Source organism: Triticum aestivum, chromosome 2A, assembly GCF_018294505.1.
Source record: "Triticum aestivum cultivar Chinese Spring chromosome 2A, IWGSC CS RefSeq v2.1, whole genome shotgun sequence".
Taxonomy (NCBI): Eukaryota; Viridiplantae; Streptophyta; class Magnoliopsida; order Poales; family Poaceae; genus Triticum; species Triticum aestivum.
In genome coordinates, this window is record NC_057797.1 from 34,670,313 (window position 1) to 34,697,154 (window position 26,842).

General features: G+C 43.7%; 2 protein-coding genes and 1 pseudogene across 6 annotated transcripts; all 3 read right to left on the bottom strand.

The window, feature by feature from the left end:
* Window positions 1–835: 835 nt before the first annotated feature.
* On the bottom strand, window positions 836–18,399 carry LOC123187234 (probable LRR receptor-like serine/threonine-protein kinase At3g47570). 3 transcript variants are annotated; one of them, XM_044599036.1, is made up of 5 exons: window positions 18,057–18,399; window positions 17,870–17,968; window positions 1,813–5,158; window positions 1,450–1,686; window positions 836–1,370 (listed from the first exon to the last, which is right to left on the bottom strand). In XM_044599036.1, exons 3-5 carry the CDS (start codon window positions 4,994–4,996, stop codon window positions 1,018–1,020), a joined length of 3,774 nt encoding a protein of 1,257 aa, XP_044454971.1. In that variant the 5' UTR covers window positions 4,997–5,158; window positions 17,870–17,968; window positions 18,057–18,399; the 3' UTR covers window positions 836–1,017. The 3 variants fall into 3 exon arrangements, with proteins under 3 accessions (XP_044454971.1, XP_044454970.1, XP_044454969.1); XM_044599034.1 differs by lacking the exons at window positions 836–1,370; window positions 1,450–1,686; window positions 1,813–5,158 and adding exons at window positions 13,040–14,135; window positions 14,242–17,235 and having other exon boundaries at window positions 17,315–17,968; XM_044599035.1 differs by lacking the exons at window positions 836–1,370; window positions 1,450–1,686; window positions 1,813–5,158 and adding an exon at window positions 13,038–14,135 and having other exon boundaries at window positions 14,242–17,968.
* On the bottom strand, window positions 7,543–12,105 carry LOC123187233 (probable LRR receptor-like serine/threonine-protein kinase At3g47570; annotated as a pseudogene).
* A 3,247-nt stretch (window positions 18,400–21,646) lies between the features above and the next one.
* On the bottom strand, window positions 21,647–26,510 carry LOC123187236 (probable LRR receptor-like serine/threonine-protein kinase At3g47570). Of its 3 annotated transcripts, none has more exons than XM_044599040.1 (3): window positions 26,375–26,510; window positions 22,485–26,248; window positions 21,647–22,377 (listed from the first exon to the last, which is right to left on the bottom strand). In XM_044599040.1, the coding sequence occupies exons 2-3, from the start codon at window positions 25,324–25,326 to the stop codon at window positions 22,022–22,024; spliced, it is 3,198 nt and encodes a 1,065-aa protein (XP_044454975.1). In that variant the 5' UTR covers window positions 25,327–26,248; window positions 26,375–26,510; the 3' UTR covers window positions 21,647–22,021. The 3 variants fall into 3 exon arrangements, with proteins under 3 accessions (XP_044454975.1, XP_044454976.1, XP_044454974.1); XM_044599041.1 differs by having other exon boundaries at window positions 22,485–25,494; window positions 26,375–26,508; XM_044599039.1 differs by lacking the exon at window positions 26,375–26,510 and having other exon boundaries at window positions 22,485–26,366.
* Window positions 26,511–26,842: the final 332 nt, after the last annotated feature.

The following is a 26,842-nucleotide window of genomic DNA, read 5'->3' on the forward strand; positions in this document are numbered from 1 at the left end:
TGCTTCAGGATCAACCCCACTCTGGACCTTCCGCATTTCCTTTCTCGGATTCCTTGCTTGCGGAGTCGAGTGGCGAGACAACCTGAATTCCATGAAAGCCGAATTCGATGCCTTCCTTTTTCCCCAAATTCCTAACTTGCCGACTTGAGTTGAGGAAGCAACCTGAAATTTAAGAAAAAAGCGGACGCCGGGTTTCCTGGTGCCCCTGTTTTCGAGTCCTTGCTGCCTCGTGTTTAAATAAATTATAATGCCTGCAAATACTCAACATTCTTGGCTCCAAAGGCAGAATCAAAACCGACAGCACTCGCCTTCCTTGTGAGGTGCAAGGCGAGTCGTTTCTTCGCGAAGCCTTCCTTTTTTTCCGAAATTCCTAACCTGTCGATTCGAGCAAATATCCTGAATCCTGTGAAAACCCGGAAGGCCAAAGCCGCAACTTAGTAGCCTTCCTTTTCCAGATTCTTAACTTTGCCGAGTTGAGGACACAACCTGAATTTCAGGGAAACCAGAAAGCATAAGTCACAGCCACAGGGTTTCCTGATGCTCCTATCTTACTGTTTTTAATTACTACTCCCTCTGTCCCAAAATGTAAGACGTTTTTGAGGCTTACACTAAGTCTCAAAAACGTCTTACACTTTGGGACGGAGGGAGTAGATAGTAGATGCATAAATGTTTGCTGGCTCATGTATGCAAGGAAAGAACCCAAACTGACAGCATCTAATGTGAAGAATGCCTAACTAATAGCATTTCAGGCAGGAAATCGCGCCTCTGTAATTCAGTGAAAAGTTTTAAAAAGAGCTTCGACGTTCACTTTCAGATGCTAAAGAAAAGGGTCGCTTCAATATGAGATAGAAATTAAGATCTGCACCGCTGATTTTGGCCAGTATATAGCATAACAGTGGATCCTAATCAGATACATAATTAAAACGGTTACAGTTACATTATACAAGTGATATAGCTATAATTTTGTATAACTGTACTATATATCAAGTTGCATGCACATCCTACTAGTTGCCATAATCAAAAGGTTTCGACAAATGCCTCCTTGATGGCAACAATCTTGGCACAAACGTCGTGCATCCCAGGTCTATCTTTCGGTGATTCCATGGTACACATCAGGCCAATACTGACCAGAGGTATGATGTACTTCTGCATACATAAGGAAGCAGCCGCCGGATCCTCCTCGAATGGCATGTCGGGATCTAGAACCTCACTGATCCTCTCGGGGAAAGCTAGGTCGACATACTTGTGGAGGCTGAGGGTGTTGCCGCATAGCGCGCCCGTCGGTCGCATCGCCGTGAGCATCTCCAGTAGCAGCACCCCGAAACCATACACATCACCGCCTGTCGAGATCTTGCATCCCATCCCATATTCTGTAAAACAGGAGCAGTGGACATAAATACTTGTGGAACTCGACAGTCATTTGAAAGAAAAAAAGAGAGTGCAACTTACCAGGTGCAATATATCCGATCGTTCCTCTGACACCAACCAAGCCTTCTGGTCCGCCAATACCTGAAGAGAGAAACTTGGCGGATCCGAAGTCACCGATGCGTGAGGTCATGTCGTAGTCCAACAGAACATTTCCTGGCTTCAAATCGCAGTGAATCAAAGGAGGTGTAAGCTGGTTGTGCATAATTGGTTTGATGCCAAAAGTTGGCATGCCAAATTTTGGCAACTGCCAAATATTGGCTAGAGATTGGTTGCTTGCCAATTCTTGTTGCCAATCTCACAAAAAGTTGCCAAAAGTTGGCAACTTTTGTTTTTGCCAAATGTTGGCTTACCAAATATTGGCAATGCCAAATGTTGGTAGCAAACCAATTATGCTCAATAGCCTCCTTGGGCTGCCTCCGTGAACCCTTGGGTGTATCCACATGTCCAGGCTACCGTTTGCCATGAACTCGTATACAATAGCCTTGAACTCATCGCCCTCGAAATCTACTGTGGAGCACATGGTGATAGCTTGAACCAGATTGCGGTGGCGGGTGTGTTTTAGCACTTCGCACTCGGTGAAAAAGCCATTTCTTGAACCTTGCTCGCTAAGATGGAACACCTTGATGGCCACTAGGTCTGTCTCGAACTCAAACCGACCAATGTAGACTGATGCTGTATGACTTGAACTGATCCTGTTGACCAAAGAGAACCAGTTGGTCGCTTTAAGAATGTCACCATATGACACTCTCTTCATTGTCTCCTTGAAGTTTTCAGTTGGTTGAGTTTTGCTCCCCTTCATAACAGTGACAGCAACACATAAGAATGAGAACAGAGCAATAGTAACTGGTGGACCTATTATCAGCAGCAGCCGTGTGTTGATCTTCCTTTTTGTTGCTGAGGTGGTGGGGCAAATGGGCAGTCCAAATATAGCAGCAGCTGTTTCACATAGCCCTGTGTTACCTTGCAGGGATACTGCCGTTGTGTTTCCAAATATACCACCAGTTGGGACTGGCCCTTCAAATTTGTTGTATGATATATCAATATAATTTAAGCTGCTGAAGTTCCCGAAATACTGTGGAACTTGACCAGTTAAATTGTTCTCAGACAGATCTATCTGCTGTATGCCCTTCAGTGCACTGAAAGACTGAGGAATACTCCCACTGAGCATGTTGCTTTCCATTTGAAGGGATAACAATGTAACACACCGGCCAAGTTCAGAAGGAAGGCTACCAGATAATTTGTTATTGGAAACATCAAGGAGGCCAAGAGTAATCAGGTTACCAATTTCCTGTGGTATAAGCCCAGTCAGGTTGTTGTTTGACAAGTCCAAACCCAATGAGAGGGAAGAAATATTGAGGAGTTCTCTTGGTATGGATCCATCAAGGTGGTTGACTGATAAGTTCAGCATAGCTAGCCTTTTGCATTGTCCTATAGTTACTGGTATGTTTCCAGACAAATTGTTGTCATCAAGATAAAGCTGCCCGAGTTGAGGAAGATTACCAACCGTTGATGGAATCTGGCCTGATAATCTATTCCTCGATAGTTCCAGTATAAACAAGTTGCTCAAGTTCCCAACACTCGGGGGGATTTGTCCTGAGAGCATGTTCTGACCCATGTCAAGCAGAGCGAGGTCTACAAGGTTGCCTATCTCTGCGGGTATGTTTCCAGAAATTTGGTTTCTACCAAAGCTTAACCGCTGAAGCTTTGTTGAAAGGCTGCCTACTGTCCTTGGCAAACTTCCATTCAGGATATTCCCATCCACTGATAATATTAACAACTGACTGCAATTGGTCAGAGAGGTAAGGAAGGCCCAGTCACCAGCTTCGAGTGTGTTGTTTCCTAGAAGCAGTATGCTCAAGTCTGACAAGAATCCTAGAGATGGCACCACCCCAGTCAGCAGGTTGCTTGAAAGATCAAGCGCTTGCAGCTTTGACATGTTCGTCAGAGAATCTGGGACCGACCCACGAAATTGGTTGAGTCCCATTGCCAATGTTTCAAGGTTCGGAAGTGAGTGGCCAATATCAGAAGGTATCTGTCCAATAAATGTGTTGTTGCGTAGGCTAAAGAATGTGAGTGATGACAGATTGTACAATGTGGCTGGGACATACCCCGAGAAGCTATTGTAACTTAGACCTAGCACTGTTAGGTTTGGAATTCGAGCCAATGTTTCTGGAATTGATCCTATTAAGATGTTTTGTGCTAGCAGGAGGGAGCGCAATGATGAAACATTACCCAAAGATGCTGGTACAGTACCAGAAAGTGAATTCTCTGTAAGATCGAGAAATTGCAGAGCATCCATCTTTCGGAAATGTGGGATAGGCCCGGAGAGAGCATTCGACCGGAGGTCAACAGCAACAAGTTTGGATGAGTTGAACAGATTAGTTGGAATCACCCCAGATAAGTTATTACGTGAGAGGATTATCTCACTGAGTGATGAACTATTTGATAAGAAATCAGGGATACCTCCGCCAAGAAAATTGTTTGCAAGGTTGACATATCTAAGAGATGCAGCTGTACCTAATGACAGAGGGATGTTACCTGCAAACATGTTGTCCGCAAGCATCAGAGTTTGGAGGCTATGAAGCTCACCTATCTCCCCAGGGATGGTACCTGAAAGCCTGTTGACTGTAAGATTCAGGGTTTGGAGGCTCTGAAGCTTACCTATCTCTTCAGGTATGCTTCCAGATAATCTATTGTAACTTAGATCTAGCATTGTTAGGTTTGGAATTCGAGCCAACGTTTCTGGAATTGATCCAGATAAGCCGTTTTCTGCTAGCAGGAGGTAACGTAAGGATGAAACATTGCCTAAAGATGCTGGTATAGTACCAGAAAGTGAATTCCCTGCAAGATGAAGAAATTGCAGAGCATCCATCTTTTGGAAATGTGGGATAGGCCCGGAGAGAGCATTCCACCGAAGATCAACACGGCGAAGTTTGGATGAGTTGAACAAATTAACTGGGATCACCCCAGCTAAGTTGTTCCGTGAGAGCATTATCACACGGAGTGATGAACTATTTGATAAGAAATCAGGGATACCTCCGCCAAGAAAATTGTTTGCAAGGTTGACATATCTAAGAGATGCAGCTGTACCTAATGACAGAGGGATGTTACCTGCAAGGTTGTTGCCCGCAAGATTCAGGGTTTGGAGGCTCTGAAGCTCAGCTATCTCATCAGGTATGCTTCCAGAAAATTGATTGCTTGGAAGGTCCATCTGTACTAGAGAACTAAGGGCTGCTACACAACTGGATAGTGTTCCTGTGAGCTGCGCAGACCTGAATTGGATGGACACGACACGGATTGGGGTGGCCGTGCTGCAGGTGACCCCTTGCCAGCTGCAGAAGTGAAGTGAGTCGTTGCGCCATGATCCAAGAACACCGGCAGGATCCCTGGAGATGCCAGATTTGAAGCAGAGAAGAGCTTGCCGGTCACTCTCGGATTTGTTGCTAGCTTGTGCTGATGTGGATACTATTGTGTTGGAGGACAGAAATATGAGGATGGCACAGAGAAGAAACAGTGCATGGTGGGATGGAGCAATCAGAGATTGGGTGTGAAAAACTTGAGGAGCCATGTCTCTGTTCTTGTTGTGATGGAGTATGTTGGTTAAATGCTTGGCGTGTGTGCTTAGATATGTGGTAGAAGGGTAAGGGAGTTGAAACTTCTTCTTGACTTTGACTTCAGGGCCGGCTTGTTTGGCTTGGTTCTATCCATGCCCCAGATGAACGAAAAGCGCCTGAGCACAAAACGAACTTGTGAGGTTTATATGTGGGTAAAGAAAACATGCGCAGAAACCAATCTATCAAAGTACAAATACTATCTATCCTCTGCTTGTTATACAATCTAAAACTTGTGCACCCCAAAATCCGCCAAATGGAAGTATTAAGTGAGCTGGATATTAGAAAAGGGCTGCTGGCTCCTCACTCACCATTATTTCTCCGCCATCAATGAACAAAAAAACATAAATATTTGTATAGGTCATACGTCGCGGTTGGCTGTATGGTTCAGGAAGTACACTGTCATAAGCCCAAGCACAGCTTAGTTGACTCGGCAAAGTGCCAGGTCAGTTATCATGGACAAGAAGTGGGCATGCCATGACGCGGAAGACTCGGTCTGTCTTTGTCGCCCTTGCGGTGAAATTAATTAACGAGCTATCCCCGTCATCGAACTTGTTCAGAGATGAACTATCTGAGAATCTTAAAAGGAGGTGCTCGACAAAATTGAATCCATAACATGATGATACTAACGAGTAGCGGCGGTATATGCCCTCGACGGGACATCCATCATCTCCCACCGAATCTCCAAGAGAACCATCCTGAACGCTTAATGGTGCATCCTGAACGGTATGTTGCATGAAAAAGATGATCAGCAAAAGAGGATTATAGCTTATGTTATTATCTAGCCCCAAACTCATTTCCTATGCATATCCTTATTTTCTTTTAAAACCGATTACTAATGCAGGATGCACCATTAAGACACCTCCTTATAACATTAGCCATCAGCAGGTGCTTAATAAAATAAACCAGTTTCTTTAAGCATTGGTGTTTATCTTTATAAGAGGGATACCTAAATAAGCGCCTGTTATGTACAAATAAGCATGCTTAAGAACAAAAAATGATTAATTTCTCTAAGCGCATCTCTAAACACCTCGCATTATTGTACAAAGGCCTAAGAGGTGATAAACTAATAATTGGCAACAAATGGCGAAGTTTATTGGAGAACTTAACATGTTAGTTCATGGAAAAGAAAAACCTTTATATAGGGATTGACTACTCGTCACCCTGGGTGAGGAATAGTTAATCTTCAACCCCCCCCCCCCTTCTTAATTTACCATCAATGCACCGTAATTTTACGTTCCGTAAGTTTTGTCTTATTTCCGACGTAAAAAGAGACCGTAAGAAAATATATAATCGTTTTCCGTGCGGGGGGCGGCAGGAGATTGCGGGTGGCCATCGTTTTGAGGTGGGGAGGGGAGGAAGGGGAGTTTCTCCTTCGCGCGGCTGCTTCTCATCCCCGAGCGACGAGCGGGCTGCCGAAGCCGCTGACCGGAGAGGAGAGGAGAGGATTTGGGAGGAAGAAGGGTGGGGGTAAAGTGGTCATTTTCGTAGATATCTACTTACTCCTGTTTATTTATAAAATATTAGTATAAAAGAAAAGCAAAAGATCCCTATCATTAAACAAGCAACACACCATGCTGACTCTTTATTTTATCTTCTACTCCCTCCATTCAATATGAACGACATATGGACTAAAATGAGTAAACAAACACACTAAAACGTGGATATGTACATTCAATTCCGAGAAAAAGTTAGTAAAAGACCTTATATTTGTGAATAGAGGGAGTATAGATTTATGGAAATGATAAGTACCTGCACATGGCTAAAAGGACGTTTTTATGACAATTTTAGTGACGCGAGGATGGCAATTTTGACAAGTACGGCAATTTTCAGGCAAAAAATAAAAACCAAGGCGGATTTGCCATGCTTTTCCATAAACTTGCCATCCTCGGAAAATATAAATTATCACAAAAAACATTCATTTTTCCATGTGCACGTACCTAACGTTCGGTAGTTATCGGCGTCCTAAAATTATTGTTGCCGTCAACCTTCTTATAATTATAAGTACGTCACATGAATTCTTGCTTTGAAGAAGAGAGACTATGAGGTGGTTTGGAGCATGCAAAAAAACATGATTATTCATGTACAGAACTCCACAAATCTTTTATCTATGAGCATTCATAAAAAAACATCATGTTTCCTGATTCTTCAAAAATGTTTCTAAACTTTTTTACTCTCTTCGTTCTATATTAGTTGTCGCTGATTTAGTACAACTTTTTTTTTGGTCTGTCCTTTCTTTGTCTCCCTTTCTTTTCGTTTTTTCAAATATTTTATCACATTTTTTGCAACCTTTCATGATTTCTGAAAATGGAACAATCAAAATACATTTTCCTTTTCCCCATAATTCCTATTTTCTCTCCTTTTTATTGCTTTCGGTCTGATTAATAATACAGTAACACTTCATCTAACAAACCTCTTTGAGGCGGGTATAGGCAAGGGGCCAAATTTAGCTGGTTTTGAAAATTGAGTGTCAACTTTGTCTCATTTTTTCATGGACCAAAAGTTGACCAAAAAATAATGCTTTGCTTTATTAAGCTGGGCATAAGAATTTATGGGAGGAAAACACATTCATATATACAGTACCCTTAACAAAATTAACTAGTACAAGAATTTCGCCATACACATGGCTCAAGGTCAAAATAAAAATAATTCAACAAATATACAAGAAAAAAACAGTTGATTCTTTTTGTAGCCAATTATTGCCACTGCAAATCATATCTTTGTGCTCAAGCCTCAAAGTTTCTTCCAGTTTGTCAAATAGACAGGGTACTATGAAGAATGAACTTTACTTGTTAATACATTCTTAATAATAAAGAATCAGCATGCTCTAACAGAGCAGAAATATTCATCAATCGTCATCACAGTGTTCCAGAAAAGCGTCTCTTATAGCAGAAAGTTTTGCACAAACATCTTTCATTCCAGGTCTGTCCTTCGGAGATTCCATGGTACATGACAGCCCAAGAGCAACCAGGGGGACAATATATCTCTGCGTCCATACACACCCTTGATTCTCCTCATGTCCCATACGAGGATCTAGAATCTCCGCGACTCTTTCAGGGAAAACATGGATTCAGAGAAAATGGGAAGGGTAAGTCCATCCACAAACATATCATCGGTTGGTCGTTTTCCGGTAAGCAACTCCAGCAGAAGCACTCCAAAACTATATGCATCAGCTCCTACGGAGATCTCGTAACCAGTCCCGTACTCTGCGAAGAAGCAATGCTTTAGAATAATGCACATACATTAAAGACAAAGCATAATTACGTGGAAATGGAAAAGCAAAACTCACCGGGTGCCATGTATCCAACTGTTCCTCCAACATCATCCAGGCTTTCAGGAATAAACATATCTGGTGACAAAAACTTTGCTGAGCCAAAATCACTGAGCCGCGCGGTCATGTCATCGTCCAAAATGATGTTCTCTGGCTTCAAATCACAATGGATCAAAGGAGGCGTTAGTTGGTTGTGGACATAATCAAGAGCAGAAGCCACATCTGCCGCTATGCATATCCTCTTGCCAAAGTTTAGCATTCTTCCTGGGATTCCATTGTGTTGCTCAGAGTGTAACCATCTGTCAAGGCTGCCATTAACCATGAACTTGAATATCAGCGCTTTGAACTCATGATTTTGTGAATCAAGTGTCGAGCATACAGTCACAGGACACATTATATTTCTATGGCGGGTGTTTCGTAGCACTTCACACTCAATAAAGTAACTATCACATCCGCCAGGTTCACTCAAGTTGAATACTTTGATGGCAACCAATCTCCTGTCGGACTTGAACCTACCAACATAAACTGATCCAGTACAAGTTGAGCTGATAGTATGAAGCGAAGAAACCAGTTGGTAGCTTTAAGAATGTCCTGATATGACACCCTCTTCAACTTCTTCTCATCGTTGAACGGAACTGTATGCATTTCTCTTCTCTTCTGATGTGCAAAAAAACGAAACATCTTCTTGGACACAGCAGCCAATTGTAAAAGTGAGAATACCGCTCTCTTCCAAAGAGTGGGTAGAAACCATAGCAAGACTAGGAAAGCAATAGTAAGTGGTGGTAGTACAATTAGCAGCAAGGTTGCCAGCGAGGACAAATGATGCTTTGTTTTATTTGCTGAAGCTGATATGCCAGGACAAATTGGTAATGCCAGCCTGGAGGAATTCGAACAGAGTCCCTTGTTATTATCCAAAAGTACTGCGGTAGAATTCTCAAAGATCCCACTTGTAGGAACAGCCCCTTCCAAGTTGTTGTAAGATAGATCAAGTTGCTCCAGCATATGAAGGTGCTCAAAGAATTCAGGCACGGCACCGGATAAGTCATTGTGAGAAAGATTAATCTGCACGGTTGATACTAACTGCCATCTTGCTGGAATTTGTCCATGAAACTTGTTTCCTTCCATGTGAAGGGATGTTGGACCAGCACCAGCACCAACTGTACCAAGTTCCAGTGGCAGTTCCCCAGTGAGATTGTTGTGTGAGAAGTCCAGACCGAGGGAGAATGGAGGGTTAGCAAAGAGTTCGAGTGGTATTGACCCATCAAAGTTGTTTCGAGACAAATTTAGTTCAAGAAGTCCCTTGCACTGACCTAACCTACCAGGTATGTTACCAGTCAACTTGTTATCACTAAGATAAAGCTTGCCCAGTTGAGTAATGCCACCAACTGAAGGAGGGATCTGACCTGATAATTTGTTCTTTGATAGATTTAGGATATATAGGTTTTGCAGCTTACCAATGGTAGAAGGTATGCTTCCAGAAAGAAAATTGCTTTCCATCATAAGGGAAGTGAGGTTAACAAGATTGCTAATCTCAACAGGTATGGAGCCCGAAATTTGGTTTGACGAAAGTGATAAATTTTGTAAACTTGTGGAAAGATTAACAACTGCTATAGGTAGGCTGCCATTCAGAGCATTCCCTTCCAAGGATAACCTTGTCAGTTGGGTGCAATTTGCTAGAGATCTAAGAAATGACCAGTCATGTGCTTCTAGGAAGTTGCTCCCCAAAACTAACTGACGCAAGTTTGCCAACGAACCAAGAGATGGCACAGAGCCATGTAACGAGTTGTTTGAAAGATCAAGTATTTGAAGATTTAACATGTTGGCTAGTGAAGCAGGGATCAGGCCCTCCAGCCTGTTGCTTCCCAGGATTAGGGAATGGAGGTTTGGTAGTGAGTAACCAATGTGAGATGGTATCTGTCCAACAAGGGCATTGGTGCCTACCCTAAAGTACTTGAGTGATGTCATGTCGTAAAGAGACAACGGGACACTCCCTGATAAACTGTTGGAACTTAGATCAAGCTCAAGCAGTTTTGTAATGTGACTCAAAGTCTCTGGAATTAATCCCGATAACCTATTTTGGCCGAGCAATATAGAAGTGAGGGATGAAACATTTCCTATCGTGGGAGGTATGCTTCCAGAGAGGAAGTTCTCTGTCAGGCAAAGAAATTTGAGTGTTGTTACATTACGGAAGTGTGGGATTAGACCGATGAAAGAATTCGTCTGGAGATCAACCATAGAAAGCTTAGATGAGTTTTCAAACAAAGGAGAGGGGATCATTCCAGAGAGGTTATTACGTGGCAGTATAAGTGTGCTGAGTGAGGAGCAATTGGCCAATGAGAGAGGGATACCACCGGTCAGAGTGTTGTTTGCAAGATTGACATAGCTAAGGGAATTGCTAGTGCCTATGGAATCAGGGATGTTACCTCCAAGACTGTTGCTGGCAAGATTCAGCGTATGAAGGTTTGGAAGCTTACCCAACTCTTCAGGGATGGTTCCCGACAGATCATTACCGGCAAGGTTCATCGATGACAGAAACGTTAAGTTACCTACACATCCAGAAATTTTCCCACTGAGACGAGCAGAGGTGACATTAAGAGAGACCACCCGGGGTGGAAACTTTGTGCTGCAAATGACCCCTTTCCAGCTGCAAAAGTTCAGTGAGTCATCACTCCATGAATTTAGGATGCCAAGGGGATAAGAGTTGATGCCAGACTTGAAGCAAAGGAGGGCTTGGTGATCAGTCTCGGACTTGTTTTCTTGCGCTGCTTCGAGTGTTGTAGTGTTGAAGGAGAAAAGGATGAGAAAAATACAGAGCAGAGGCAAAAATGAGGGCATGATGTTCAAAGCTTGCAGGATGTGGAAGAACCAGGAAGTTGGGAGAACTTTAGTTTGGAGCTTGGGCGATCTTGTGTGTAGAATGTAGATGCCATTTAAAGTATTTGTCTGCCGGAAGGAATGGGCCTGGAGTTATGCTAGACTATTGACTTGACTTAACAAACAATGGCGGGCTGTCTCGCCCTCAACGTGTTGCGAGGGTAAAGAAAAGTAGAAGAATGAAACAAATATCTGTCAAAGAAAACGTGTGCAGGCTGAGTAATGGATTGTGACTAGTAGAATCGCAGTAATAAGCAAAATAAAAACTGGAAGAGGAAAGGTGAATGATTTTGACAGCGACACAAGGATGCTGTAAGACTAATCCTGGCTCATACTACATGATTGCAACCTGCGGAGCGCACATCAAACAGACAGGATAATCAACCCCAAGGGGCGACACCAAGGCAAACCAAGCCATTGACAGCCACTGAAGTTGTGAGATTTGGTAGCATCGACCCAAGACCAGATACAGAAACCTGAACCACTCAAAGTGATTACACATTTCTTCACAGAAGAAACGAATTCTGCATTGCAACTTCGCGTTGCACTAACATGCTTCACAATTGGACCTGAATGTGTAAACGTAGCATGGAACAATGGAATTCCGAGTAGATAACCTCATTTCATCTAATTTAGCATGGAAAATTGGGAACCGAACTGCAGGGCTTACCTCATACAAGGCGCAGCTACTTACACTAGTTCCACACCCCCGACGCGAGGGTTGCTGCTGGGATTTGAGACTCCGAGGTTTCTCAAGGCGGAGGAGGCCGCGGGCGAGAGCGAATCCGACGAGCCGCGGGCCGCGCATCCGAACGGACAAACCCTAGGCGAGGCTCGCGCGGCGACGGCCAGTGGCGGCCTTTCACCGCGGCGCAACGAGCCGCGCGGACTGCTGGAGGTGGCGAGGAACGGCTGGAGGCGTTCGATGCATCTTAAAGTAACGGCTGGATTCCGTCAAGTAACGGAGTCCGAGCACGAGGATCCAACGGCTCAGAGTGCATCTTCGAGTTTACTGCTACATTGCGTGGCTACAGTTACTTTTCTGACAACTACCAGCCAGAAATGGATCACATTAGATTTAGGAGCTGTTCGGGAAGCCTCCAGCTCCGCTAGATTCAAAGATCGGCAGAGTATCTATTTCCTTGCTCCGTTACGGAATGGTAATATGTTTGAATACTCTTTGGATAAACAGTAAAATGTTTTTGTGGCAAACTTAAAGGAATGTCTGGAGTGCATGTAAATTTTATCACGAAATCGCATTGGTGGAAGGCGTGGCCAAAAAGAAAAATCGGCGCTCCAAAATGAGTTTGAAAGTACCGTTCCTATAGCATCGGGTTTTTTTGTTGCCATGCCTTCCACCATTGTGGTTTTGTGATGAATTTTTCTATGCACTTCAAACATTCCTTAAAGTTTGAGTTGTTTGAATTTGTTTTTTTAATTTACTATTCATCTAGGAGCATATGAGCTCGCGAGTAGATACTCCGTGTCCCATATATTCTTGCTTCTATCCAGGATGCGCTACCCTATTCCTATCATCTCCTTTCCTTTCCTTTCCTTTTGGCACAACCGGTCGAGCCCTCTTTTCCTTCCCATCATTGATCCTCCCTTTTGACCTTTCGCATTTTTCTTTCTCGAATTCCTTGCTTGTGGAGTTGAAGGAACAACCTGAATCCTACGAAAGCCGAATTCGTGCCATTCCTCTTTTTTCCCCCGAATTCCTAACTTGCCGACCCGAGGAAAACAACCGCCCGATTTAAGAAAAAGCGGAAACGCGAAAACCACAGGCGCCGGGTTTCATGGTGCTCCTTTTTTGAGTTCTCGATGTTTACAGAGCAATATGTTTAAATTTGAATACCTGCAAAAACATTTGACATTCTTGGCTCCGAAGGTAGAATCAAAACTGACGACCCTTGCATGAAACATGTGTAACTGACTAGTAGCATTTCAGCCAAGGTGAGTCGCTTCTTTGCATCGAATTTCCTAACGCTGAGTTGTGGAAACAGCCTGAATCCTGTGAAAACCCAGAAAGCCAAAGCCGCACCCTTACTTTTGCAAATTCTTGACTTGCAGAGTCAAGGAAACAAACCTGAATTTCAGGAAAGCTGGAAAGCGAAAGTCACAGCCCCCGAGTTTCCTGATGCTCCTATCTTGGTGTTTTTAGTATTAGTAGATGTTGAAATGTGCAAACCAGCAATATTTGACACCCGTGGGCTCATGGATCCAAGGAAAGAACCAAAATTGACAGCATCTGGTGTGAAGAATGCCTAACTAAATAGCTTTTCAGACAGGACAAATGCACCTCTACAGTTCAGTGAAAGAAAGTTTTGCAAGTGCTTGCACATTCGCTTTCAGGTGCTTAAAAAAACTCACATTGATGTGAGATAAAAAGTAAGATCTGCACCGCTGATTTTGGTGGTGCATAGCATAACGGTGGATAATTTTAGATACATAACTAAAACTGTTACAATTATATTCTGGGAGTGATACAGCTATAGTTTTGTACTATATAAGCATTAGAGTAGTGTAGTAACTGTGCTATCGAATATGTACATGGTATTTAACATCTGGTTGCATGCACATCCGACTAGTTGCCGCGGATCACAAGGTCTCAACAAATGCCTGTTTGATGGCAACAATCCTGGCACAAACATCATGCATCCCTGGTCTATCTTTCGGTGAGTCCATGGTGCACACCAGGCCAATGCTGAACAAAGGCATAATGTACTTTTGCATATGCAGGGAAAAGGCCGCCACATCCTCCTCGGATGGCATATGGGGATCTAGAACTTCAACGATTCTGTCAGGAAAGGCTAGGCCAACATACTTGTGAAGGCTGAGAGCGTCGCCGCATAGTGCGTCCGTTGGTCGAATTGCCGTGAGCATCTCCAGTAGCAGCACCCCGAAGCTGTACACGTCATAGCCTGTCGATATTTTGCATCCCATCCCGTATTCTGTAAAACAGGAGCAGTGCACATGATGCTTGGGAAACTAACGAAAACAAAGGGGGTCAGAGTTGAACTTGGCAGTCGTTTGAAAGAAAATAGAAGTCTAACTTACCAGGTGCGATATATCCAATCGTTCCTCTGACACCAACCAAGCCTTCTGCCCCACCAATACCTGAAGAGAGAAACTTGGCGGACCCGAAGTCACCGATGCGTGAGGTCATGTCGTAGTCCAGCAGAACATTGCCTGGCTTCAAGTCGCAGTGGATTAAAGGAGGTGTCAGCTGGTTGTGTACATAGTCCAGAGCAGCAGCCACATCAGCAGCAATACTTATCCGCTGACCCAAGCTTAGCAGCCTCCTTGGGCTGCCTCGGTGAGGCCTCGGATGTATCCACATGTCCAGGCTACCGTTTGCCATGAACTCGTATACAATAGCCTTGAATTCATTGCCCTCAAAATCTACCGTGGAGCACAGGGTGACAGCTTGAACCAGATTGCGGTGGCGGGTGTGTTTTAGCACTTCGCACTCGGTGAAAAAGCTATTTCTCGAACCTTGCTCGCTGAGATGGAATACCTTGATTGCCACTAGATCTGTATCAAACTCAAACCGACCAATGTAGACTGATGCTGTATGACTCGAGCTGATCCGGTTGACCAGAGAGAACCAATTGGTGGCTTTAAGAATGTCACTGTATGACACCCTCTTCATTGTCTCCATGAAGTTTTCAGATGGTTGAGTTATGGTCCCTTTCATAACAGTGACAGCAACACATAATAATGAGAACACAGCAATAGTAATTGGTGGAGCTATTATCAGCAGCAAGCGTGTATTGATCTTCCTTTTTGTTGCTGAGGTGGTGGGGCAAATGGGCAGTCCAAATATGGCAGAAGCTGTTTCACATAATCCTGCGTTACCATGCAGGAACACTGCAGTTGAATTTCCAAATATACCACCAGTCGGGATTGGCCCTTCAAATTTGTTGTATGATATATCAATATAATTTAAGCTGCTGAAGTTCCCGAAAAACTGTGGAACTTGACCAGTTAAATTGTTCCCAGACAGATCTATTCGCTGTATGCCCTTCAAAGCACTGAAAGACTGAGGAATAATTCCACTAAACATGTTCCCTTTCATGTCAAGGGATACCAATGTAACACACAGGCCAAGTGCAGAAGGAAGTTCACCAGATAATTTGTTGTTGGAAACACGTAGTAACCCAAGATTGATCAAGTTACCAATTTGCGGTGGTATCAACCCTGCCAGGTTATTGTTTGACAAGTCCAAAGCCAAGGCAAGGGAAGAAATATTGAGGAGTTCAACTGGTATAGATCCATCAAGATGGTTAAATGACAAGTCCAGCAAAAGCAACCTTTGGCATTGTCCTATATTTGCCGGTATGGCTCCAGACAACTCATTGTCATGAAGATAAAGCTCGCTGAGTTGAGCAAGATTACCAACGGTTGATGGAACTTTACCTGACAGCTTGTTTATGGATAGTTTTAGGACGAACAAGTTCCTCAAGTTCCAAACTGTCAGGGGAATTTGTCCTGAGAGCATGTTCTGGCCCATGTCAAGTAGAGCGAGGTTTACAAGGTTGCCTATCTCGGCTGGTATGTTTCCAGAAATTTGGTTTCTTCCAAAATTTAACCGCTCCAGCTTTATTGAAAGGTTGCCTACTGCTTTTGGCAAATTTCCATTCAGTATATTCCCATCCACTGATAATCTTAACAACTGAGAGCAATTGGTGAGAGAGACAAGGAACGCCCAGTCACCAGCTTTGAGTTTATTATTTCCTAGATGCACATGACTCAAGTTTGCCCAGGATCCTAGAGATGGCACCACGCCAGACAGCGAGTTGCTTGAAAGATCAAGCACTTGCAGCTTTGACATGTTGCTCAGAGAATCTGGTATTGATCCATGAAAATGGTTGCCTTCCATTTGCAATGTTTTGAGATTTGGAAATGAGTGGCCAATTTCAGAAGGTATCTCTCCACCAAATTCGTTGCTGCCTAGGCTAAAGAGTGTGAGTGATGACACATTGTAGAGTGTGGCTGGGATATACCCCGACAAGCTATTGTAACTTAGATCTAGCATTCTAAGGTTTGGAATTTGACCCAAAGTTTCTGGAATTGATCCTGCTAAGTTGTTTTGTGCTAGCAGGAGGGAGCGCAATGATGAAACATTGCCCAAAGATGCTGGTATAGTACCAGAAAGTGAATTCCCTGTAAGATTAAGAAATCGCAGAGCGTCCATCTTTTGGAAATGTGGGATAGGCCCGGAGAGAGCATTTGACCGGAGGTCAACAAGACGAAGTTTGGATGAGTTGAACAAATTAGCTGGGATCACCCCAGCTAAATTGTTCCGTGAGAGGATCATCGCACTGAGTGACGAACTATTTGCTAAGGAATCAGGGATAGCTCCGCTAAGAGAATTGTTTGCAAGGTTCACATATCTAAGAGATGCAGCTGTACCTAATGACAGAGGGATGTTACCTACAAGGTTGTTGCCCACAAGATTCAGAGTTTGGAGGCTCCGGAGGTCACCTATCTTGTCAGGTATGCGTCCAGAAAATTGATTACTTGAAAGCTCCATCTTCTTTAGAGAACTAAGGCCTGCTATGCATCTGGATAGTGTTCCTGTGAGCCGTGCAGAACTGAATTGTATGGACACAACACGGATTGGGAGGGTCATGCTGCAGGTGACCCCCCGCCAGCTGCAGAAGTTGAGTGAGTCATTGCGCCATGATCTGAGAACACCGAGAGGGTCCCCAGAGATGCCATCTTTGAAGCAGAGAAGGGCTTGCCGGCTCTCAGATTTGTTGCTAGCTTGTGCTGATGTGTATATTATTGTGTTGGAGGACAGAAATACAAGGATGGCGCAGAGAAGAGAGAGTGCATGGTGGGAAGGAACAATTAGAGATTGGGTGCGAAAAACTTGAGGAGCCATGGCTCTGTTCTTGTCCTAATGGAGTATGTTGGTTAAATGCTTTGTGTGCGTGCTTTGATATATGTTGGAAGGGTAGGGGAGTTGGAACTTCTTCAGAGCCGGGCTGCCGGCTTGTTTGGCTTGGTTCTATTGACGTCACACCCGAGATGATTGAAAAAAACCTGAGCACAAAAGAAACTTGTGAGGTTCATGTGGGTAAAGAATACGCGTGCATAAACCAGTCTATCAAAGTACAAATACCATTCTCTGCTTGTTATACAATCTACAGCTTGTGCACCCCAGGATCCACCAAATGGAAGTATCAAGTGAGCTGAATATCAGGAAAGCTGGCTCCCCACTGACCGTTATTTCTTTGCCGCCATCCAAGTACCAAAGAAAGATAGATATAAATTGCACATGACATATGTCACAGTCGGATGAAGTGTCCTATGTATTGTAAGCCGAAGCACAATTTAGCTGACTCTGCAAAGTGGCAGCAGGTCAGTTATCAAGGAGAGGAAATGGACATGGCAATGATGCCAAAGACTTGGTCTGTCTTGGTCGCAGTTGCAGGAAAGTTAGTCAATGATCCACAACAACCTATCCCCATCATCAAGCTTCCTCGGACTGTCGGACATGAATTATCTGAGAATCTTGAAAGAGATGCTCGGCATAATTAAATCCATGGCATGATAACACTAATGAGGATACACCCTCGACGGGACATCTATCATGCTCCACCGAATCTCCTCCCAAGAGAACCGTCCTGAACGAACGCTTATTTGTGAACCAGCTGGGCTTTCGTGTTTCAGTTACAGTACAGTTATTTGGCAAATGACTGCTTCCTTTCTCCCACTGCACACCTTCAACGCCTCCCACGAATAATTTATGCGTCCAATCGAGCCAAATCGTGTCCTAGTATCCAAATAGATGAATGAATTAAGGCCTACCACTACACAAAGTCGTAATTTTTATTAAGCAAAAATTCGAGCACAAATTGTACCTGGGGCTAGGGTACGGGAACATGTCGAGGATGCAGCGCTGAGGTTGGGGCTTGGCGGTGCCAAGGCCGTTGCCGGCGTCGGGATCGAACCCGTCGTCGTGCGGGCACCTCCTCCTCGCCCGCGCGGCGGGAAGCACGCGGCGTCGGCGGGCGGGGGGCGGAGGCCTGACGGGAGGGAGTCGGCGCTTGCGTCGTGAGGAGTTATCGGGTTGGAGCGGGAGAGGAGTGGGAGCTCCCATTTCGCTCCCGCGCTCGCTCGCTCGCTCGCTGCAGCCGCGTGGTGGGGGCTGAGCCGGAGAAATGCCGGAGTGCGGCGACGAAGGGGGTAGGGGTCGCCAGGAAGAAGAGGGGTAAAGTGGTAAATACAACTTTCGTCCGTACAGTGATCTAAACGCTCTTATCAAATGAGAGCAACCGAGGGTTAGGCTAACCGTCGTTGGCATTTTTTTTATAAAAAACTCCGTGAGCACCACGCATTCAAGCCGGGACTTGAACTTAGGTGAGCTGGCGGCAACCTTAGCTGCCTAGCCAACGGGTCGACATCCCGTTCTCTTTAAACGCTCTTATATTTTTCTTACAGAGGGAGTATCTGTAACTCTCGAGTTAGTTAGTTTTTTTAGGGGTCTCGAGTTAGTTAACTGTGGAAAATATGATGATGGTCAGTAAAAACGCATTTGATATTACTCTATGTAGCATTTTTAGTGCTCAATGACATAAGAAAAAAAAAATCTTGATGAAAGAATGCTGTGATGGTGCAATGATGAAAGTTTATGTCAATGTCTACGTTTTGCATGAAAAAGATGATTCGTGGAGCAAACGAAACTGCTGTGTGCACCACGAAGTCTGCACGACAGCTGCACGAAGGCTAATCCATCAGTCTGTTGCACTTTTTCTGATTTGCATGGACGAGCTGATATGCTCTGTCGGGCAGAGATCGTCTATTGTGTGTCGTGTGTATAGCAGCTCTCAAGAGCAAAAGAGGATTATAGCTTATGTTATATCTAGCCTGGAATCCATTTCCTATGCATATTATTATTTTCTTTTAAAACCCATTACTAATGCAGGATGCACCATTAAGACACCTTCTTATAACATTAGAAACCAGTTTTTTTAAGCATTGGTGTTTATTCTCTATAAGAGAGATACCTAAATAAGCGCCTGTTATATACAAATAAGCATTGTTGAGGAAATCGTTAACTGGTAGCTGCTCGGTTGGCTAGCGAGTAGGGGATTAATCGGCGAATCGGCAAGTTAATCGGTCATTTAATCAATTAATCGGATGATTTTTCGGTTTATTGGCTACTCGGTGACCCTATGAGTGTGTTAATCAGATGATTTCTTGAACAGGGCAAATAAGCATGCTTAAGAAAAAACAATTAATTTCTCTAAGCGCATCTCCAAACACCTCACAAAGCATGCTTAAGAAAAAAATGATCAATTTCTCTAAGCGCATCTCTAAACACCTCACATTATTGTACAAAGGCCTAAGAGGTGATAAAATAATAATTGGCAACAAATGGCGAAGTTTATTGGAAAACTTAACATGTTAATTCATGGAAAAAAAACCTTTATATATATATATATATATATATATATATATATATATATATATATATATGGTAACATTTTAAATTAACTACTCCCTCCATCCCGAGCAAAACTATCTTATTTATTGGATGGAGGAAGCAACATTTTCGTTGTGCATACACGTCAATATAAAAAAAGAAACGTGGTTGATATTTTCAATGTGCTCAAAGATTCTTCCAGTTTGCTAAATACAGGATGCACTCTACTAGTTACAAAACTACTTTTTTTCTTAAATACCATATCAACATGCTGCAATGGAGCTGAAATAATATTTCTCATTTCAAACACATGTTTTCCTTTTTCTTCTTCACATTTCCTCATTTTCTCTGTGCTTATTGCCTACAGCTCTTTTTTGGGAACTTTAGAAACATGTCCGGAACTTTGAAAATCTTGTATGAGCATTCATGTACAACATCATGTTTCTTGATTCTTCATAAACATTTCTAAACGTCCCTCTTCATATTGCCTATTCTTTTTGGTATTTCCAGTATTTTATCTTCAACTAATCAACTTTTTGTTTAACCCCCACTATTCCATTGTTTCTGAAATAAATAAGAGTGAAGTGCATTATAGGTCTTTGAACTATTTCAGGGGTGTTATGCAGGTCCTCGAACTATGAAAATCGTCATTCAGGTCCTTGAATTGTAGTAAGTGTGTCATTTAGGTTCAAAATCTGCCTAACCCCATCTGACTGGCCAGCTGGCGCCGTTGGCGACAAGTATGTGATAAACAGTGCACCGTGAACAGTAAATATCAGAAGAAAAATCCCAACTGAAAAAAAAATCTTTGTCATCGATGCTTGGTGCGTGAACAGTGAAATCGGACAAAATTCCCAAATGAAACAAAATTTTCTTTGCCATCGAAGCGTGGTGCATGAACAGTAAAATTGAAAAAAAAAATCCCAAAAAAGAAATGTTCACGACTTTCAAAAAATGTTCGCGAATGATAAATTTTAAATGAAAAGAAATATATGTTCGCAAACCAGAAATATTGTTCGCGGATATGGAAAAAATGTCCGCGACTTTACAAATACTGTTACAGTCGTGAACATTTTTTTAAAGTCACGAACAATATTTGTGGTTCGTGTACATACTTTCTTTTCTTTTAAAATTTATTGTTCGCGAATATTTTTTCCAAATTGATCGTTCGCGAACATTTTTTTCATATCCGCGCACAATATTTGTGGTTCGCAAACATATTTTCAAATTTATTGTTTGTGAACATTTTTTTAAAGTCCCAAACATTTTGTCCATATATGTGAACAAATTTTTTTATTTTACTGATCATCAGCGCACTGTTCGTCCCGTACGGGAAAACTGGTCGCCGATGCACTTTTATTTCGTTGGGATTTTTTGATTTACTGTTCATCGTGTGCGTGTCACGGTCAACCAGTCAGATGGGGTTAGGCAGAATTTGGACCTGAATAACACACTTACTGCACTTTGAGGACCTGGATGACGATTTTTATAGTTTAAGGACCTATGTGACACCCCTGAAATAGTTTGAGGACCTACCGTGCACTTCACTTAATAAATAATTCTATTGAACACATTTCCATTGTTCATATTTCCTAGGTTTATCTATTATTTATTTGTTTTCACTACTAACACGTCATCCATGAAACCGCTTTCAGCCAGGTTAGCGGCCAAATTTATCTGGTTTGAAAGTTGAGTGTCCTTCAGATTTTGACATTCATGGCTCCAAAGAAAAAATCAAATCGATAACACTGATCTCAAAAATATGTAACTGATAGCATTTCAGAAAAAAAAATCACACCTTTGTTGTTTAGTGAAACAAAGTTTTAAAAGAGCTTCAACGTTCGCTCCCAGATGCTAAAATAATCACTTCAATCTGAGATAAAAAGAGAGAAATACTTTTTTTTTGAGCATTAGTACAGGCACAAGCGCTCATATACACGCGTATACACTCACCCCTATGAACGCACACACGCACACCCTATCCCTATGAGCACCTCCGAGAGACTGAGCCGGCATATCATCTTGAGATTTACGAAGTCACCGTAGGCGCCTCGTCGTCGACGGGAACGTCTGCTCCCACTGAAAGCGCATCGCCGGAAATCCTGAAATAAATCCAGGAATAATGCGAGCACCAGGATTTGAACCCTGGTGGGTTGGGGATACCACTGTCCACCTAACCAACTCAACCACAGGTTGATTCGCAAAGAAAGAAATACTTGCATCGCTTATTTTGGCGGGCACATAGCATACTGGTTCATATGTACCAGATAAATAAAATAAATGTTGGAATTATTCTACAAGTGTATATAGGCATTACAGTAGTGTAGTAACTGTACTGTACTTCTAAATGTATATACATGATCTTTAACATCTCACTGCCCAACTTACTAGTTGCCGTAATCACAAGAAGGTCTCGACAAATGCCTCTTCCATGGCAACAATTCTGGCACAGACATCATGCATACCTGGTCTATCTTGCGGCGAATCCATGGTACACATCAGGCCAATACTGACCAAAGGTATAATGTAGTTTTGCATACGCAGAGAAGCAGCCGCCTCGTCCTCCTCGGATGGCATATGGGGATCTAGAACCTCAGCGATCCTCTCGGGGAAGGCTAGGTCGACATACTTGTGGAGGCTGAGAGCATTGCCGCATAGCGCGTCCGTCGGCCGCCTTGCCGTGAGCATCTCCAGTAGCAGCACCCCAAAACCGTAAACGTCGCCACCTGTCGAGACTTTGCATCCCATCCCATATTCTGTAAAACAGGAGCAATGGCATAAATACTTGTGAAACTAACAAAATGAAAACAGTTCAGAATCAAACTCTGCAGTCGTCTCAAAGGAAACAAAAAGTGCAACTTACCAGGAGAGATATATCCAATTGTTCCTCCGATCCCAATGAAGCCTTCTGGCCTGCCACTACTTGAAGAGAGAAACTTGGCGGACCCGAAATCGCCAATGCGTGAGGTCATGTCATAGTCCAGCAGAACATTGCTCGGCTTCAAATCACAGTGAATCAAAGGAGGTGTCAGCTGGTTGTGCATATAGTCCAGAGCAGAAGCCACATCAGCAACAATACTTATCCGCTGGCCCAAGCTCAGCAGCCTCCTTGAGCTGCCAACCCTTGGGTGTATCCACATGTCCAGGCTACCATTTGCCATGAACTCGTATACTATAGCCTTGAACTCGTCGCCCTCAAAATCTACCGTTGAGCACAGGGTAATAGCTTGAACCAGATTACGGTGGCGGGTGTGTTTTAGTACTTCACACTCGCTGAAAAAGCTATTTCTCGAACCTTGCTCGCTGAGATGGAATACCTTGATTGCCACTAGATCTGTATCAAACTCAAACCGACCAATGTAGACTGATGCTGTGTGACTGGAGTTGATCCTGTTGACCGGGGAGAACCAATTGGTGGCTTTAAGGATGTCCCCATATGACACCCTCTTCATTGTCTCCTTGAAACTTTCAGATGGTTGAGCTTTAGTCCCCTTCATAACAGTGACAACAACACATAATAATGAGAACAAAGCAATAGTAACTGCTGGAGCTATTATCAGCAGCAGGCGTGTATTGATCTTCCTTTTTCTTGATGAGGTGGTGGGAGAGGTGGTTGGGCAAATGGGAAGTCCAAATATGGCAGCAGCTGTTTCACATAACCCTTTGTTACCTTGCAGGGATACCTTAGTTGAATTTCTGAATATACCACCAGTCGGGATTGGCCCTTCAAATTTGTTGTTTGATATATCAATGTAACTTATGCTGCTGAAGCCCTCAAAAAACTGCGGAACTTCACCAGTTAAATTGTTGTCCGACAGATCTATTTGTTCTAAGCCCCTTAGTGCAGCGAGAGACTGAGGAATAATCCCACTAAGCATGTTGCTTTCAATCTGAAGGTATTCCAGATGAATACACATGCCAAGTTCAGAAGGAAGACTACCAGACAATTTGTTGTTGGAAACATTAAGAAGGCCAAGATTGATCAGGTTACCAACTTCCCTTGGTACCGGCCCATACAGGTTGTTGTTTGACAAGTCCAAACCCAATGAAAGGGAAGAAATATTGAGGAGTTCTCTTGGTATGGATCCATCAAGGTTGTTGACTGATAAGTTCAGCATAGCTAACCTTTTCAATTGTCCTATAGTTGCTGGTATGTTTCCAGACAAATTGTTGTCATCAAGATAAAGCTGCCCGAGTTGAGGAAGATTACCAACCGTTGATGGAATCTGGCCTGATAATCTATTCCTCGATAGTTTCAGGACAAACAAGTTTCTGAAGCTCCCAACTCTCAGGGGAATTTGTCCTGAGAGCATGTTCTGGCCCATGTCAAGCAGAGTGAGGCTTACAAGGTTGCCTATCTCAGCTGGTATGTCTCCAGAGATCTGGTTTCTTCCAAAGTTTAACTGCTCGAGCTTTGTTGAAAGGCTGCCTACTGCCTTTGGCAAATTTCCATTCAGGATATTCCCATCCACTGATAATCTTAACAACTTCGAGCAATTGGTGAGAGAGGCAAGGAATGCCCAGTCACCAGCTTCGAGTTTATTATTTCCTAGAAGCAGTTGACTCAAGTTTGCCAAGGATCCTAGAGATGGCACCACGCCCGTCAGCAAGTTACTTGAAAGATCAAGCACTTGGAGCTTTGACATGTTGGTCAGAGAATCTGGGATTGGTCCACGAAATCCGTTGCCTCCCATTACCAATGTTTGAAGATTTGGAAGTGAGTGGCCAATTTTAGAAGGTATCTGTCCAATAAAATTGTTGCTGCCTAAGCTAAAGAGTGTGAGTGATGACACATTGTACAGTGTGGCTGGGACATACCCCGAGAAATTATTGTAACTTAGATCTAGCGTTGTTAGGTTTGAAATTTGACCCAAAGTTTCTGGAATTGATCTTATTAAGATGTTTTGTGCTAGTAGGAGGGAACGCAAGGATGAAACATTTCCTAAAGATGCTGGTACAGTACCAGAAAGTAAATTCCCTGTAAGACTGAGAAATTGCAGAGCTCCCATCTTTTGGAAATGTGGGATAGGTCCGGAGAGAGCATTCGACCGGAGGTCAACAGCAACAAGTTTGGATGAGTTGAACAAAGTAGCTGGGATCAACCCAGATAAGTCATTACGTGAGAGGATGATCTCACTGAGTGACGAACTATTTGCTAAGGAATCAGGGATAGTTCCGCTAAGAGAGTTGTTTGCAAGGTTGACATATCTAAGAGATGCAGCTGTACCTAATGACAGAGGGATGTTACCTGAAAGCCTGTTTCCAGCAAGCATCAGGGTTTGGAGGCTCCGAAGCTCACCTATCTCTTTAGGTATGCTTCCAGATAACTTATTGTTCCAAAGGTTCAACTGAACTAGAGAACCAAGGGCTGCCATGCAACTGGATAGTGTTCCTGTGAGCAGCGTAGACCTGAGTTGGAGGGACACGACGCGGATTGGGAGGGTGGTGCTGCAGGTGACCCCTCGCCAGCCGCAGAAGCTGAGCGAGTCATCGCGCCATGATCCAAGAACACGGGCAGATCCCTTGGAGATGCCGGATTTGAAGCAGAGAAGGGCTCGCCGGTCACTCTCAGATCTGTTGCTAGCTTGTGCTGATGTGAATACTACTGTGTTGGAGGACAGAAATATGAGGATGGTGTAGAGAAGAAAGAGTGCATGTTGGGACGGAACAATGAGAGATTCAGTGCGAAAAACTCGAGGAGCCATGTCTCTCTTCTTGTCCTAATGGAGTGTGCTTATTAAAATATTTGTGTGTCTGCTTAGATATATGTGGAAGTAAGGGTATGGGAGCTGAAACTTGTACTTGACTTTGACTTCAGTGCTGTCTTGGTTAACTTGCTTCTAGATCACGCCCCCGGATGATTGAAAAATAGCCTGGGCACAAAAGGAACATGTGAGAGGTTTATGCGGGTAAAGAAAAGCGTGTGCATATACCAGTGAGTCTATCAAAGTGCAAATACAATTCCTTGCTTGTTATTCAAGCTACAGCTTCTGTACCCCCAAATCCACCCAATCATGGAAGTACTCAGTGAAGTGAACAGTAGAAAAGGGGACATGTTGGCTACTCACTTATAATTATTTATTTGGCACCATCAAGTAACAAATAATAAATATTTGTAGTTGTAGACGGTGTATTTTAATTACAGTTTCTTGAAACCAAATTTCTGGATTCCAGTACGGTTCAGGAAGTGCCCTATTATTGTGCAACGTAGTTGACCCTCCAAAGTGCCAACTCAGTCATCAAGGAGAAGAAGCAGGGCAAGCCAAAGACTTCTCCGGCCATCTTTTTTGTCATAAGTGCAGAAAATTAATTCTTGATACACAACAGTTTGCAGTCAAGGTCCGGCTATCCCCATCATCGAACGTCCTCCACACGAACTATCCGGTGAATTTAAGAGAGATGCTTGCCAGAAAAGAAGTTTTCCCAGCATTCCTCTCCACATGATAATACCAGATAATTGAATTGCAGGCGTTAGGTACACAGTATATGGCAGGCAGGCAGGCATTGCGACTTGCGAGCATCACCTCTCCTTCTTCTTCAGTTCTTCTTCATCTCAAATCCACCTATTCTCCTTCACCGGCCATGGCAGCCACGGCCCACGGCGGTTGCCTTTCTCAAACTTATAACCTTTTGACACCACAACGAATTTATGCACTCAGGAAATTCAGTCAAGCACTACGCAGAGCCGTAGTCAACTCGGACGAATTCGAGCACAAATTCGTGTGGACAGACAGATACAGATGTATACAGTACCTGGGGTAGGGGAACATGTGGAGGATGTATGTAGCCCTTGGGCTTGGCTTGGGGGTGCGATGCCTGCCCGCGCCGGGGCTCGAGACGCCGCCCCTCACACCGCATCTGCCATGGTGCCACCCCGGCGGGCTCTATCCCGCCGTGCCTTCCGCGCGGCGGCGGGCGATGGCGGGTGGCGCTCGCGTCGATAAGATCCATCGGTTCGGGGCGGGGAGAGGAATGGGAGCTCTCCGTCGCGCGGCGGCTTCTGCCCCCAGCGCCGAGCGGGCTGCCGGAGCCGGTGACCGTCTGACCGACCGACAGAGGGGAGGGTTTGGGAGGAGGAAGGGAGGGGTAAAGTTGTCATTCTCGTTGATATCAGACTTACTCCTGTTTTTCTTTTTTATTTAATAAAAGAGGAATAGCGAAAAATCCCTAATCATTAAAGCAAGCAAAATACTACCATCATATTAACTGTTAATTCTATCT

Bases quoted from the DNA above. Each gene is read 5' to 3' on its own strand.
- LOC123187236 (XM_044599040.1), bottom strand. From the start codon at position 25,326: ATGGCTCCTCGAGTTTTTCGCACTGAATCTCTCATTGTTCCGTCCCAA. The intron at 22,378-22,484 runs GTAAGTTGCACT...CCTGTTTTACAG, and splicing joins AATTGGATATATCTCTCCTG to AATATGGGATGGGATGCAAA.
- LOC123187234 (XM_044599036.1), bottom strand. From the start codon at position 4,996: ATGGCTCCTCAAGTTTTTCACACCCAATCTCTGATTGCTCCATCCCAC. The intron at 1,687-1,812 runs GTTTGCTACCAA...ACCAATCTCTAG, and splicing joins GAGGCTATTGAGCATAATTG to CCAATATTTGGCAGTTGCCA. The intron at 1,371-1,449 runs GTAAGTTGCACT...CCTGTTTTACAG, and splicing joins GATCGGATATATTGCACCTG to AATATGGGATGGGATGCAAG.